The sequence below is a fragment of the Nomascus leucogenys genome, chromosome 24, assembly GCF_006542625.1.
Source record: "Nomascus leucogenys isolate Asia chromosome 24, Asia_NLE_v1, whole genome shotgun sequence".
Lineage (NCBI taxonomy): Eukaryota > Metazoa > Chordata > Mammalia > Primates > Hylobatidae > Nomascus > Nomascus leucogenys.
In genome coordinates this window covers 24908710-24922059 of record NC_044404.1, presented here as the reverse complement: position 1 = coordinate 24922059, position 13350 = coordinate 24908710, and the positions used below count along the sequence as shown (strand labels likewise).

General features: G+C 53.6%; 1 protein-coding gene across 1 annotated transcript in view; it reads left to right on the top strand.

The window, feature by feature from the left end:
• The first annotated feature begins 294 nt into the window (after window positions 1–294).
• RUNX3 (RUNX family transcription factor 3) overlaps window positions 295–13350 on the top strand; it is a 64842-nt gene continuing 51786 nt past the window's right edge. Inside the window, exons 1-2 of the mRNA XM_030805739.1 lie at window positions 295–469; window positions 643–798. Coding sequence (XP_030661599.1) covers window positions 741–798 — 58 coding nt within the window. The 5' untranslated portion in view covers window positions 295–469; window positions 643–740. The remainder of the gene's footprint in view (window positions 470–642; window positions 799–13350) is intronic.

Sequence of the window (13350 nt, the reverse complement as noted above, 5' to 3'; positions counted from 1 at the left end):
TTTTTTTCTTTTCCAAAAAGAGAGGCAGCCACAAGATCTTCTAAAAGGCCGTGACGTCACGGCCCAGGTGACCGCGGCCCAGCCAATGAGCCAAGGCCGCGAGCAGGCTTCTTGCATCCTGTGAGCTGAGGTTGGGTTGACACTGGGAAGGCCTGGTCCCTCAACCACAGAACCACAAGGCCAGGCCCTCGCCGCCTCCAGGGCCCTGCGCGGGAGCTGGTTGGCTCCTGGTGCTCCCCACCCCCGGCCGCCCTCATACCCACCGGAGCCTGGGCTCTGTCAAGGGTAAGCCTCATTCATTCATTCCCTGTGGCACTGGAGGGGGCCCACTCTGCTCTGTCAGCCTCGGAGCTCCTCCACCCTGGCTGCCGAAAGCCCCTTCCCGCCATCTAATGATACACTCTGCATACGCTTCTGTTGAGAATTTGTGGCTAGACATTCCTGTGGGACCGGGAATCCAAATTCTTGGGTACAAACAGAAACTTACTTTCCTTGGGGATTTTTTTTCTCTCTCTCACTCACACACACTCTCGCGTTCTTTCCTTTTTTCTTTTTCGTAGCAGCAGGGGGGAAAAAAGAGACAGAAACAAAACAAAACAAAAAAACAACAAAAAGCAACACCCCCCCTTTTATTTTCAAAAGTAGCTAGGGGAAAAAAAAAATAAAACAACAGCTAACCAAGTGAATCCCAACCCAACCCCCTGAAGGGCTGAAAATTCTCGCCTTCTTCAGAGCGGGGCATGGCATCGAACAGCATCTTCGACTCCTTCCCCACCTACTCGCCGACCTTCATCCGCGGTGAGTAACGATTGCCCAGGGCCCTGGGTGGGGAGCTGTGGCCAGGCCCCGGACCACGTCCCTCCACTGACCGCCCCAGCTGCCCTCAAGCGCACAGCCTGTCTGCCTAAATCCGCTGGCCTCTGAAAGCCTGAGGTGGGAAGATGGGTTGGTAGTCTCTGTGCTCTCTCGGCGTGGAACATCGCTGTGGCACTTTTATCCTCCACTGGTGGGGACAGTAAGCGGTGGGGGCGATGGATACTCCAGGACCTCAAGACCTCAAAGGGCAGCCCTCAGAGGGGCCAAGGGGAACTCTCAGGGACCCTCGGCTTCCTGCTTCACTAACGGGGCCCCTGGGCCTGCAGCCCCAGCCCCTGTCCTGCCTGGGACTCCCCACCTGGGCTCAGGAGGTCACTGCCGGCAGCTTCTGGGGAGAGCTGTGGGATCCAGGGGTCTTCCTGGAGACCACCGCCCGCATTTTGTGTGTAACTCCTGGGGTATGAGAAGCAGAAGGAGGAGAAGGAAGCCACAGGCTCTTGTAGAAAACTGCGCAGAGCTGGGCTGCACTGAAGCTGGACCCGCACGGGGCTGGGGGACAGACCTCGAGAAAGTTCGTGGATTTGGCCACGGGAGAGGAGAAAGTGTTTCTGGGCAGCTTTTGCCTTTTCTGGTGGCTGCAGGGATGTGGAGTTCTGGGTTGTGTCTCCCAGCAAGGATAGGGGGTCTGAGATCCCCGACCTGGAGCCTCTAATGGGGCTGGGACTCACGAGGAGACTTCTCCTGCCTCTGTCTGGCATTTACGGCTGATGCACCCTGGCCTCAGACACTCCCTGCTGCCTTCCTCCTCCCCAGCAGGAGCCCAGACGGGGCTGTGACACCTGAGACCGGGGATCAAGAGTCCCTGAGCTCAAGCCCCGCGGCTCAGTGGCTTCCTTGCTGAGAGACCTTAGGAGGGGAGTTACTACTGTGCCCCAGATAGAGTCCCCTCTGCTTGTGGAATTCTCATTGTCTGAGCCTGGGGGTGGACCATGTGTAAGGGCAGTGCCTCTGGATGGTTCCAGAACAGAGGAGCTGCATGAGATCTAGAACTTCAGGGTTGGGGGCTGGTGCTGCCTTTCCTCAGCCGAGGCGGTCAGCAGAGATGCAGAGGTGGGTCTGCCTGCCTGCCTACCCTCCAGCCCATTGGCCTGCCCTGCCGCTGGCTGACCGAGTGATTCAGGGCTGGGGCCTGGGCGGCCGGCTCAGGGCAGGGACCCAGACACATTTGGGTGTTTGAGTCCTCAGGCTTCTGGGAAGGCTTGTCTGAGAGCGGGGCCTGTTCTTCTTCCCTGGTGAGCCGAGGAAGGCTGTGCTGCTGCAGATGGGGACTGAGTCGGGGAGTGAAGGGGGCCTGCTGTCCCCTGAAGTGGGGGCACTCCCATCAAACCTAGCTGTGGCCGATGATGAGCGGCAGCCCCAGGTCTGAGAGCCAAGAGCTGCGGCTGCTTCCTTGGAGTTGCTGCAGGTATAATGTGGTTCCCTTTGTGGTCCTCGGAACTAATTAAAGGCAGTTCTGTGGCAAGAAAATAAGAGTTTATAAAATCCATTTTCCGGGTCTTCGTAATCTGTATTTCTCCTTCCGTGCGCAAGATGGAGAAATGTAGGGTTTAAAACAAAGGAACCTTGGGAGACAGGGCTATAGCCCTGGTCGGCCTGGGCTGGGTCCTGATCCTCGGAGCCTGGGAGGTGGCTGGCAGTAGCACGAAGGGCACAAAGGGAGAGGTGGCTTTGGCCCAACGTGTCATGTATGCGCCCAGAGACAGGAGGCCGCTGGGCAGAACGGGCTGATCCTGGCCAGCAGCGGCACAGAAGGCGCCTCATAGGCTAGGGTCTGTGGGGATGTTTGGATCTGGGGCCTGCGGCCCGAGGGCCTTCCCTCCACTTTTGTGGAGACCTGTCTCCCCTCTTCAGCCTTCTCTCTCCTGTTCATTTCTGCTCACGACGTGCTCGCCGTGAGGGCCCGTCTCCCAAATCCCATCCCTGGAGGCTCACAGGGCTCCAGGTGCCAATTCCTTCCTCAAAGAGACCCAGCCCCAGGGTCCCATTTGCAGGGTGCCAACCCCACGCTGCCCCCTACAGGGTCCCTAACCCACCGACCCTTGGCAGTCTCAGGGAACCTTCAGGTTCCTCCTTGGAGTTGCGTTTTTAAACGCGTAAGACAAAATCCAAAGGATTACAAAGGAAAAGAAATCGACGGAAATACCGTTGTCAAACTCAGAAAGCAAGTCGGTGACATTGGCTCACATTTTCCATTTGTTGAGCTCCATTTGTCTGTGCCTCTTCAAGAACTCACTGAGTGACAAGACCCCGTGGTGGGCCATGCAGTTGTGATGAGCATGAACAATATTTCAGGTCATCCCTGACACTGCTGTGAGACCAGACAACACCTGTGATTTCCACTGGTGGAAAATCGCCTGGAATATGATGCTAAATTTCAGCTAGAGGCCGGGGAAAGGAAAGACACCGTTCTCTCCAGCCCAGCGTCACAGACCCCTAAATTATATGCAAGACAAAAACTCCAGGTCCACCTGGGTCTCGTGTTCTCAGAATCTTACTCGGGCTGTTCTCTCATCCATAGGCTTTTACCAGAAGGGGAAGGGTCTCCCTGTGTCCCCCACTGCCTCCTCTTCCTCCTGTGTCTTCCAAATGCCACCCCGCCTCAGTCCCTGAGCAAAGTGTGATGGAGCCAGCGGGTTTTCTGAAATCACACGCCCCTAGAGTGTTTTAAACACCGGATTCCCAATTCCTACATCAGGCTGTGGAGGATTCCCCATTCCGACCTCAGACTGCAGAATCAGAATCTCTAGGGTTTGGGCCTGGGCAGGTGTGGTTTTGAAAATCCCCCAAAGCGATTCTGATGTGCCTCTCAGGCAGGCTTGGGGACTGCTGCCAGGGGAGCCCAGTCCCCCACCTGGCTCTGCTGCCTGTGTGCTGTGGGACTGTGTCTGAGTCACTTGACATCTCTGGATCCGTGTTCTCTCATGAGTAAAAGGGCACAAGTGAGTTGCATTTGGTGCCTCCCATGTGGGCTTCTCTGTCTCCCCCACCTGACAACCCAGGGTGGTCCCTAGAATTATCACTGAGCTCCTACTACCTCAGTGTCCCCATAGACCAATGGAAGATGACTTCCCTTTTGTCTTCACTGGCAAAAACAGGCGGAGAATGAAGCATCCCATCCATGCCTCTGCCTTCAGGCACCCGTACTCAGCCAGTGCCACAGCCTGCACAGAGGCCTTCGAGGCAGCAAGGGAGAGCTCCAGACCCCTGGAGAGTCCAACTGCTTGTGCATGACATTCCCACGGCTCCCGCCGAGCCCTCTTCTCTCAGTTTCTCTGACTTTGAGCTAAGGGATCAGAAACTCCCCTCAGTTCACTGTGGAGAGAAGGGGTATGGGAAAAGTGTGGAGAGGCATTTGGTTCCCATCCTGCAGTAGAGGCGTGAGTAGGAGGTGAGAAGAAGGCAATGCTTACCCTCAGGGCTGGCACACGGATGGTAGAATTCTAGAAGCTGGAATGGAAGGTGTGAGAGGGCACAGGGGCCCCCTGGGGTCTACCCCCAGGCAGCACAAGGGAGATTTATTCTCCCTGTGTGGCAAATGGGGAAGCTGAGACCTAAGAGCTGCAATCCAGACACTGTGTAACTAGGGACAAGTCCCTTCCTCTCTCTGGGCCTCAGTTTCCCCATCTGACAATTATGGGCCAATGGCCTTGAGGACCCCCTTGCCCATGCACGGCTCCACTGGGGGCCAGCACCTTCATTCTGAATCTGCCTCATGAGGCCCTCCTCTGCACCCCCTGGGGCACCCCCTCACACCAGGTCACCTTTGCTGAACCCTCACTTGCACCCCCACAGGCAAACGCTCACCAGGGACACTGGCGGTGGGTGCCCCTCCAGGGAGGGAAGCCGAGGAAATGGGCCCAAACTGCCACATGTAGGCTTTAAGGGGGCTCTGGGGGGACAAACGCATTCATCCGTTTAGTCAGTCATTTCCCAAAAACTTATCGAGGTGTAGAGTATCGAGATTCCAGCTTGGGCTTTAGAGCCAGGCTCTCCAGGTTCAAGTCCTGACTCTGCCCTCTGCCGTCACCTGCATGAGTGACTTCACTTCTCTGTCTCTGGTTTCCTCATCTGTAGGGGTTACACCAACGTCGCAGAGCTATGGAGAGAATTAAAGGAGCATGATGCCTGGCACAGAGTAGCTGCTCAATAAGCATTTTCCATTTGTTGAACACCTTGAGCATGGCCTTGTACTGGGAGCCCGGGGGAAACTGGGTCAGGATCTCCATCCTAGGAGCTCGCCGTCTGGTAGAGAAAAAGATGGGTCAACAGAAAATTGCCCTGGGGCGTGATAAAGGTTTTTGGGAGAAGAACCAGGGCTGTGAGCTCAAAGAGGGGTACTAGCCCAGCCTTGAGAAAGAGAGAACAAGTCCTCTGGAGGAGTGACTTGGAAACTGGGTCCCTAAGGGTGAAGAGGTAACAAAGACAGGGAAAGGATGTTCCAGGCAGAAGGAACGTCCTGGGCAAAGGTGTGGAAGCAGGAAAGTACGAGCTGGCTTGGGAGCCACGGGGAGGGCTGGGAGCGTGGTGTGGGTCTGGCCAAGGTCCCCCTAGCAGTGGTTGGAGTTGGCCGGCAGCTCCTCCCCTGAAGATGCCTGGGAGAAATGGAAAGTGGACTCTGGGTATGAGGCGGGCCTGTGTGGAGGCAGGGGGTGGACAAGATGGCCCTGGGCAGGTCTGGCCGAGAGGGTCTGACTCAGAGGTCACCGGACAGGGAGGAGGCTGCCCAGACCGGAGAGGTCAGTCACCGTATCCTTTCCGAAGGTCCAGGAAGTTCCAGTAACAGGGGACTCTCTGTTTTAGCACTGAAAGCCCCACGTCCCAGGCAACCCCTGACGGCTGGTCACCCTGAGCACATGTGTTCATGGGGCCTCCCCCTCCCCGCCATCCCTGGGAGAGGAACGGACTGACCGCCAGCCCTTCCGTGCCCACTATGGCGCTTGCCTGGCGCCACGTCTGCCAGGTCCCTTTGACGGCGGCTTCTGAGGCTGCCCTGCACACCCCCGTCTCCCCAGACCACCCTGCCTGTCCAAAGTGCCCCCCAGGCTGGAAAAGCATTCCTGGGAGCCCCCCACTGCCCACAGGGTCTAGGCAGGCATGAGCCGACCCCACACAGCGGGACTGTGCGTCCAGGCCTTACCGCACCCACTCTGGCCGGCCGGAGGCCCCCAGCAGCCCCACCGGTCATATAGAGGGCTCATTGACGCCTGGGCCTGGAGGTGGCCGCATCAAAGCGGAGGCTCCCTCGGTTACCTGGAGGGAGGAGGCCGGGGGACGGAGAAGCAGAGCCTGAAAACCTGACCTTCCAGCGGGCTGTGAGAGGCAGGAGGAGAGTGGCGGCCTCTGACCCCAGCCTTGCCACTGAGCCAGTCCGGACTCCTCCATAGGTGGGGAAACAGGCCTGGGCTCTGGGTTCAGTGGGGCAGCCCCAACACCAGCTCTTATTGCCGTCTCCTGGGGATGCCTTATCCGCAGACCCTTCCTCAAATCTGCCACCCAGAGTGTGCCCCCATGCCCCGTAGTTGGGGAATCTCACCCAGTCTTCCAGACTGAACCCAAACACCCCCTCTGCTAGGAGTCATTGCTGGGACACCTGCAGCCACTGGGGAGCCCTGTCTTCCTCTGAGCTTCAGTCCCTGAGACTCAAGCGAGTAGTTCCCTACCTTGCTTGGTGGAAGTAAAGAGAAGGAAGGAAGGAAGGGAGGGATGGAGGCAGGAAAGATTGCCTTTAGCCCTCAGTGGATCTACAGCCCAGGCCTTTGCCATCTGCCTTAAAATAGCACCTCCTGAAGCCCCTGGACACAGTGGGGATGGGAATCTTGGGCCTAGGGCTGGGAGTGGGACCCTGGTCTTGCTTTGAGAAGTCACAAGGACAAGGAACAGTGACTCAGTCCAGGAGCATGTCGGCGCCGGGAGGCAGAGTTCCCTTCCTCATTTCATAGATGACAAAACTGAGGTCCAAAGAGGCGTGTGGTCTTGTAAAACGTCGAATTCAACAGCAGGAAAACTGACTTTCCTTGCCTCCCTGGGGTCCAATCATCTGCCTTGCACACAGTTTAGGAGTCAGAACAATCTAGGCTTAAACTGCATGGTAGCTGGGTGACCCGACATGTGAACTCACCTCTTAAGGTCTCAGTTTCCTCCTCTGTAAAATGGGCTAGTAACACTGACCTCAAAGGGTGGCTAGGAGGAGTGACTGTGGCCCTGCCCTGAGCCCCGTATGTGGCACCTGGTACACAGGGAGCACTGGCCTGGCACAGGCCAGCCTCCTGATCGGCTTGGGCCCCTCCGCGCCAGCGTGATCCCCTGCCATTCAACAGATGTTTCCACATCTCGCCCTCCTGCTCTTTCTCCAGTGCCAAGCCCTGGTTTTTTCAGGGCTAGAGAGGGCTGAGCAGGCACAAAACTAGAGGGACTGTGAGACCCCTTGTCAATGGCTCCCAGGGATAAAGGAAGGCACTCTTCGGAGAGGAAGCAGTGTAAAATATGGCTATAAGCCTCAGCTGCAGCCAGGCTCTGCCACTTCCTCGCTGTGTGGCATTGGGAGAGGTGCCTCACCTCTCTGTGTTTCGTTTTTCCACCTGTAAAATGGAGAAAATGAACAGCACCCACCTCAAGACATGTTGGGTAGGTTTAATGAGGTAGTGTGTATCACGTGCACAGCACAGGGCCCGGCACAGACAAGCCCTCACGGAATGCCAGAAATTGCTACTATTTAATGTTCCTCCTCCTCTGCAAAAACCTTCTGTCTGACTCTAAGCAGGACGTGGAAGGTGAGAGACCCTGGCCTGTCTTCTCAAGGCCCAGCTTCATGGCCGCCCCCTTGGGGAGCCTTCCCAGCCCTTCCCTTTCTCGCCTCCAGGCGTTGGGGGTGCTCTGCCACTGCTGCCCCTCACTCCTCACCCCACGGGTGTTCTTGGGAGCAGGGGCAGGCTCACAGGCGATATTCAGCCCTTCTCACTGAATGGATAGAGGAAAGAAAGAAAGAATGGATGGATGGATGGATGGATGGATGGATGGATGGATGGATGAACGAATGAATGAATGGGCTGACATTGGTCAGCCTGAGAGGTTTCCAGCTTCTCCCTCACTTCCCCCTTCACTGTCTGGCTTCTTCTTTGAAACACTTGTTGGTGCGAGCCTGAGCACTCCGGTCCAATCAGTGCAGGCAGCGTGAAGGTTTAGGTTCCTCTTTGGGGTTTTCTTTCGAGTCTGGGAAAAGTGTTTTTGGCAAAAGGTTCAGACTTACATGTGGGCGGAAAGGGCAGACGTGTATAACTTATGATTTGAAGGGTGACCAAAGTCAGCCCCCCTCCAAACATCCTTCAACGTGGGACACGGTGACTGAGATTCCACCAGCACACGCAGCCCCTGTGGGAGTGGGGCTTTTGTAAATGCAGGTCCCTTCCCATCACGCACACCTGAGTGTCCACAGTCTGCCTGATTCCTTGGCCTTTGTTGAGAGGAGTTAAACGGCTGGAGCAGAGGAAACAGAGGGCATCTGGGGGATGGAACACTTGGAGAGCGCAGAGGGAAAGGCAGACAGAGTGGAAAGGGGTGGGGAGGAAAGAAGGGGCCCATTTTGGTCATGCCCCTGTTCCCAAACCCAACTTGCCTGGGCACCAGGGCTGAGGACCAGCACCTGTGGCTTGGCCTCCAGTGCTCCTTCCTCAAGCCTGAGCTCTGTCCCACCCCCACCCCATGGGGTAAGCAGGGGCAGGAGGGGAGGCCTGCTGACGTGCCTCCCCCAGCTCTTTGCACCCCTGTGTCTCAGGAAGAGGTGCTAGGTCCAGGAGGGGTGGAGAAAGGACCTCCAAGTCAGAAGTGATAAAGAGCCCATGGAGAGAGCCTGGTGCCCCCACATCTACAGAGCAGCTGTATCCCTTCCCAGGGGGAGAGGAAGCCACCTCTGAGAGCAAAGCCACCTCAGAAAAAAGACTAGAAGGAAACACTGAAAAGTCCATAGTAGTTAATGCTGCGTGGTCCACCATGATGGCAGGTAACCTTTATTTTACATTCTTTTGATGATTGTGTATTTTCCAAACTTTTAATACTCATAAATTTAACAGAAAACAATTTTTGTTTTCAAAGAAAGAAAGAGGAAGAGGCAGTCCCACTCTCCCAGGAACAGGCAAGCTGGGGCTCCTGTCAGCCTGAGCTCCAGCCTGGGAACGGCCTGCTCCCACCCAGGCAAGACCCTGCTGGCCACCCTGCTCTCTGTTCTTCTTCCCAAATCACTGTGTCTGTCACCTGCCTCCTTGGCTCTGCCCTGTCGGGCTGTGGAGCAAGGGTCTGCCCTGGGCTGCGTAGAGCCATGCATACAGTAGGTGCTCAGGAAATGCTTGTGACCTGAGGTGTGGTCCCAATCTGCAGACAGTTTCCCTGGAGAGGTGGGCCTACGTCCCCAGTGGACTTAGGATGTGAGGTGAGCGAATTTGGTTGCTGCTGATTCATTCAGTGAACATTTATTGAGCATCTACTGCACGCAAGCACTGTTCTGGGCACTGGGGATGCAGAAGTGAGCACAGGGGACAAAGATGCCTTCTCCCTGGGTGCCGACATTCCCGTGATGTGTGGAGACTGCCTGAGGAACCACCCTCCCCCCCAGTGTTTTTCAGTGCCCCAGCTTTCCATTTATAGATGGGGAAACTGACACTCAGAGAGGAGGCAGTCCTTGCCTCCTGAACCCCCACAGCCAGGGAGTTGCAGATGCTGTTCTAAGCTCCAGAGCCTCGAGATTCAGCCCAGACCTTAGCCCGCCCAGCCCTACTAAGGTAGGCTCTCTCCTCTGGCCACCCACACCCCTCTGGCTTAGGTCCTTCCTACTTATGCAGAATCTTGGCCTCCTGGGACTTCTATAAATGCTCTGGATTCCCCATTAAACCCTCATCACAGCACTGTGTGCTGGGCATCACCACCTCCATTGTGGAGATGAAAACAGACTTAGGCAGATGGTGGGACTTGCTGCAACTAATGTTTAACAAGAGGAAAGAGGACCTTGAGTCATCCTGTGGTCTGTCTGACATCAAACCAGCCCATGAAACTCTCCCTTCTGCCTGGAAGGTGTCTTCTCTTCCTTGGCCTGAGGGCACCACCTCCATGGAGCCCTCCCCGATACCTCTAAGCGAGGTGATTCATATCCTCCTCTCTGCAACCACAGCATCTTCAGACCCTTCTCAAATACTTCCTGAAGGCTTCCTAGAAAGGGTGGAATCTGAGATGGGTCTAGAAAGGCAGATCTGGGAAGGAAGGAACCTTGCTGGTACGAGCAGAGCGAACAGCATGGGCAAAGGTATGGAAGAAGGATCACACAAAAGGATTACATGGAGATGGAAGGTTTATGGGTCCTGTGGAGGGCTTGAGGGAGAGGAGACTGAGGAAGAAGGTGGGCCAGGCCTGGGGTTGGTCATGGTTTCAGGACATGGGGCTCCAGGACTGAACCAAGCTGGGCCGTGATGTGGGGCAAAGCATCCCATGATGCACAGGGCAGTTGTCTGAAATAGGCCAGTGTAGACATGGCCTTGAGGGTAGGTACGTGTGTGAACAGAGACCACAGGGGCCTCCCGCACCCGCTCACGAGCCCTATTTTTGTCAGTCTCTAGACACACATCTGAGCAGCCGAAGTGCACTTGCTCTGAGGCACGTAGAGGGCTCCGTGGATGGCCACGTCCGTGGTTGGACAAGGACAAGGGCGAAGGCTTAGAGCAGCTGAAGGGAAACCTGTCCTGGGGAGAATCCCAGGGCTAGTGACGGTGGCATGATTTTCAGGGCATGGTGCAAAATGAAAATACAGGATCCCTTGTTCAAAAATCAGTAAGAATTTCAGGACGGCGACCACAGAACACGAAACCGAGCATGAGGCCCTTCTAAGCAAGGGACCCTGTGCAACCGCCCAGGCCTGAAAATAAGCCTCTGTCTGCCTTTCCTTCCTTCCTTGGACTTGTGTGAGCTTCCATTCTTTATGAATCCACAGTGTTAAAATAATAATAAGTGAAGCCTTGGGTGAGAGCATAGCTTGAAGATTTTAGAACCAGTAAGAACATTAGGGAAAACATGAATCCAACCAACGTCCCCACCCTGTCTGCATTTTATGTTGTAGAACACCTGAAGGATCTAAGAAATTTAAAAATAAACTCGGTAATCTCAACACCCAGAAAAAACCACTATCATTCGGTGTGTTTCCTTCCAGTCTATTTTTACCCCATGTCTTGTTTTTGCCTCTGTGGGTCTCCTTCCTCCATGTGTGAGGCCATGCAGGCATGTCTGAGAGCCTCAACAAGAATATCAATAGGCTAGGCATGGCGGCTCCCGCCTGTAATCCCAACACTTTGGGAGGCTGAGGCAGGAGGATCACTTGAGCTCAAGAGGTGAAGGCTGCAGTGAACTATGATCATGCCACTGCACTCTAGCCTGGGTGACAGAGCAAGACCTGGTCTCCAAAAAAAAAAAAAAAAAAACACGTTAACAACATTAACAGTCATTACCCAAGATGGCTGAGACCAGAAGCATTCAAATTTAGGACTTCTGATTTTGTCAGATTTTAGAATAGTTGCATTATACTTCAGTCCAAAATCCAAAATTCTCCAATGAGCATTTCCTTTGAGTGCCATGTTGGCTCTAAAAAAGTTTTGGGTTTTGGAGCATTTCAGATTTTAGATTTTTGAATTAGGGATAATCAACCTGTATAGGTGTTAGGATATGTCTAGGAAGAATCTAGAACAGCACCGTCCTGTAGGATTTTCTGTGATGATAGTAATGTCCCATGTCTGTGCTGCCCAACACGGTAGCCACCAGGTGCATGTGAATACTGAGTGCTTGAAACGTGGCTACTGTAACTGAGGAAATGAATTTTTTATCTTATTTCATTTTAATTATTTTCATTTAAATAGCATTTAAATATTTTCATTTAAAAGCTAATGGCTACTTTGTAGGGCTATACAGATCTGTTTTTTTTTTTTTTTTCCATGTTTCTTTTCTTTTTTTTTGAGACGGAGTCTCGCTCTGTCACCCAGGCTGGTGTGCAGTGGCGCAATCTCTGCTCACTGCAAGCTCCGCCTCCCGGGTTCACACCATTCTCCTGCCTCAGCCTCCCGAGTAGCTGGGACTACAGGCGCCCGCCACTGCGCCTGGCTAATTTTTGTATTTTTAGTAGAGACGGGGTTTCACCGTGTTAGCCAGGATGGTCTCGATCTCCTGACCTCGTGATCCACCCGCCTCAGCCTCCTGAAGTGCTGGGATTACAGGCTTGAGCCACCGCACCCTGCCTTTTTTTCATTTTTCAACTCAAAATGTTTGAAAAGTTTTATACATAACAAGCACGTATTGCCTTAGTAATCAAAAGAAAGATACTAAAAATTTTAAGTTTTTAAAGCATTCAATGCTACCGGAAAAAAAAGTACTTGAGATTTTTAAAAGCCTATGATGGGGGGAAGATTGATCCTGTTAGAATAGGATCTATTTTTACTTTTCCAATCAACATACAGAAGAACGAATGTGGGGTTTAGAATCAGAAGTTGTGGGTTTGTCTACCGGATCTGCCACTTACTGGCTGTGTGGCCACTTAACCTTTGTGAACCTCAATTTCCTCATCTGTATGATGGGGACATTGATGCTAGTGACCTCTCCAGGCTGCTGTGGGGACTGAATCAGACGAGGAAGGTGAGAACAGGAGGAATGGCCCAGTGATGGTGCGCAGGACTGGAGATGATTTCTGCAGGGGTGGAACCACTCATCCCTGCGAGAGGGTATTCCTCACAGCTCTGACTCCCCTCGCCATTTCCTAGAAACCAGGAAACGAGGGTGGCATCTCCCAACGTGTGTTCAGATGTTATCAGGTGTTGAGCAGAAATAACGGAGCTCTGTGGCCAAACAAGATTGGGATTTATTGTTTCAAACAATGTTCAATGGTGTTTTGCTGCAGGACTTGTCAGAGCCTTTGATATGCTCATGGCTACCTTGTTGGGCCATGGAGATCTAAAATAGTGTACGCTCAACTGTTTATTGAGTTATCTCTTGGAGTGAGATGGTGCATCCGGAAGGGGCTGGCGTGTGCAAAGTCCACTTTGGGAAAAGCTGCTCTAGAGAGAGGTATTGGATCCACCATGGGCTACAGGCACTGTGGGGGCGGGGAAATTATCTTTTCAAGGACCTAGGAAATTGTATTGAGATTTCAAAGGAAAATTTGCTGGATGCTAAATACAAAAGGGAAAAGTACAACATTGAAATGAATAAATTTGTAATTGACAGTCTAGAAAATATAAATTATGACTCAACTCTTAAATAGTTCCATTAGCAGTAAACATTTACGTAGCTCTTAACTCTATGTCAGCCACTGTCCAAGTGTTTTCCATATCTTTGCTCATTTTGTTTATATATGTATTTGAGACAGGGTCTGGCTCTGTCTTCCAGGCTGGAGTGCAGTGGCATAATCTTCGCTCACTAAAGTCTCTGCCTCCCAGGCTCAAGTGATATACCTTA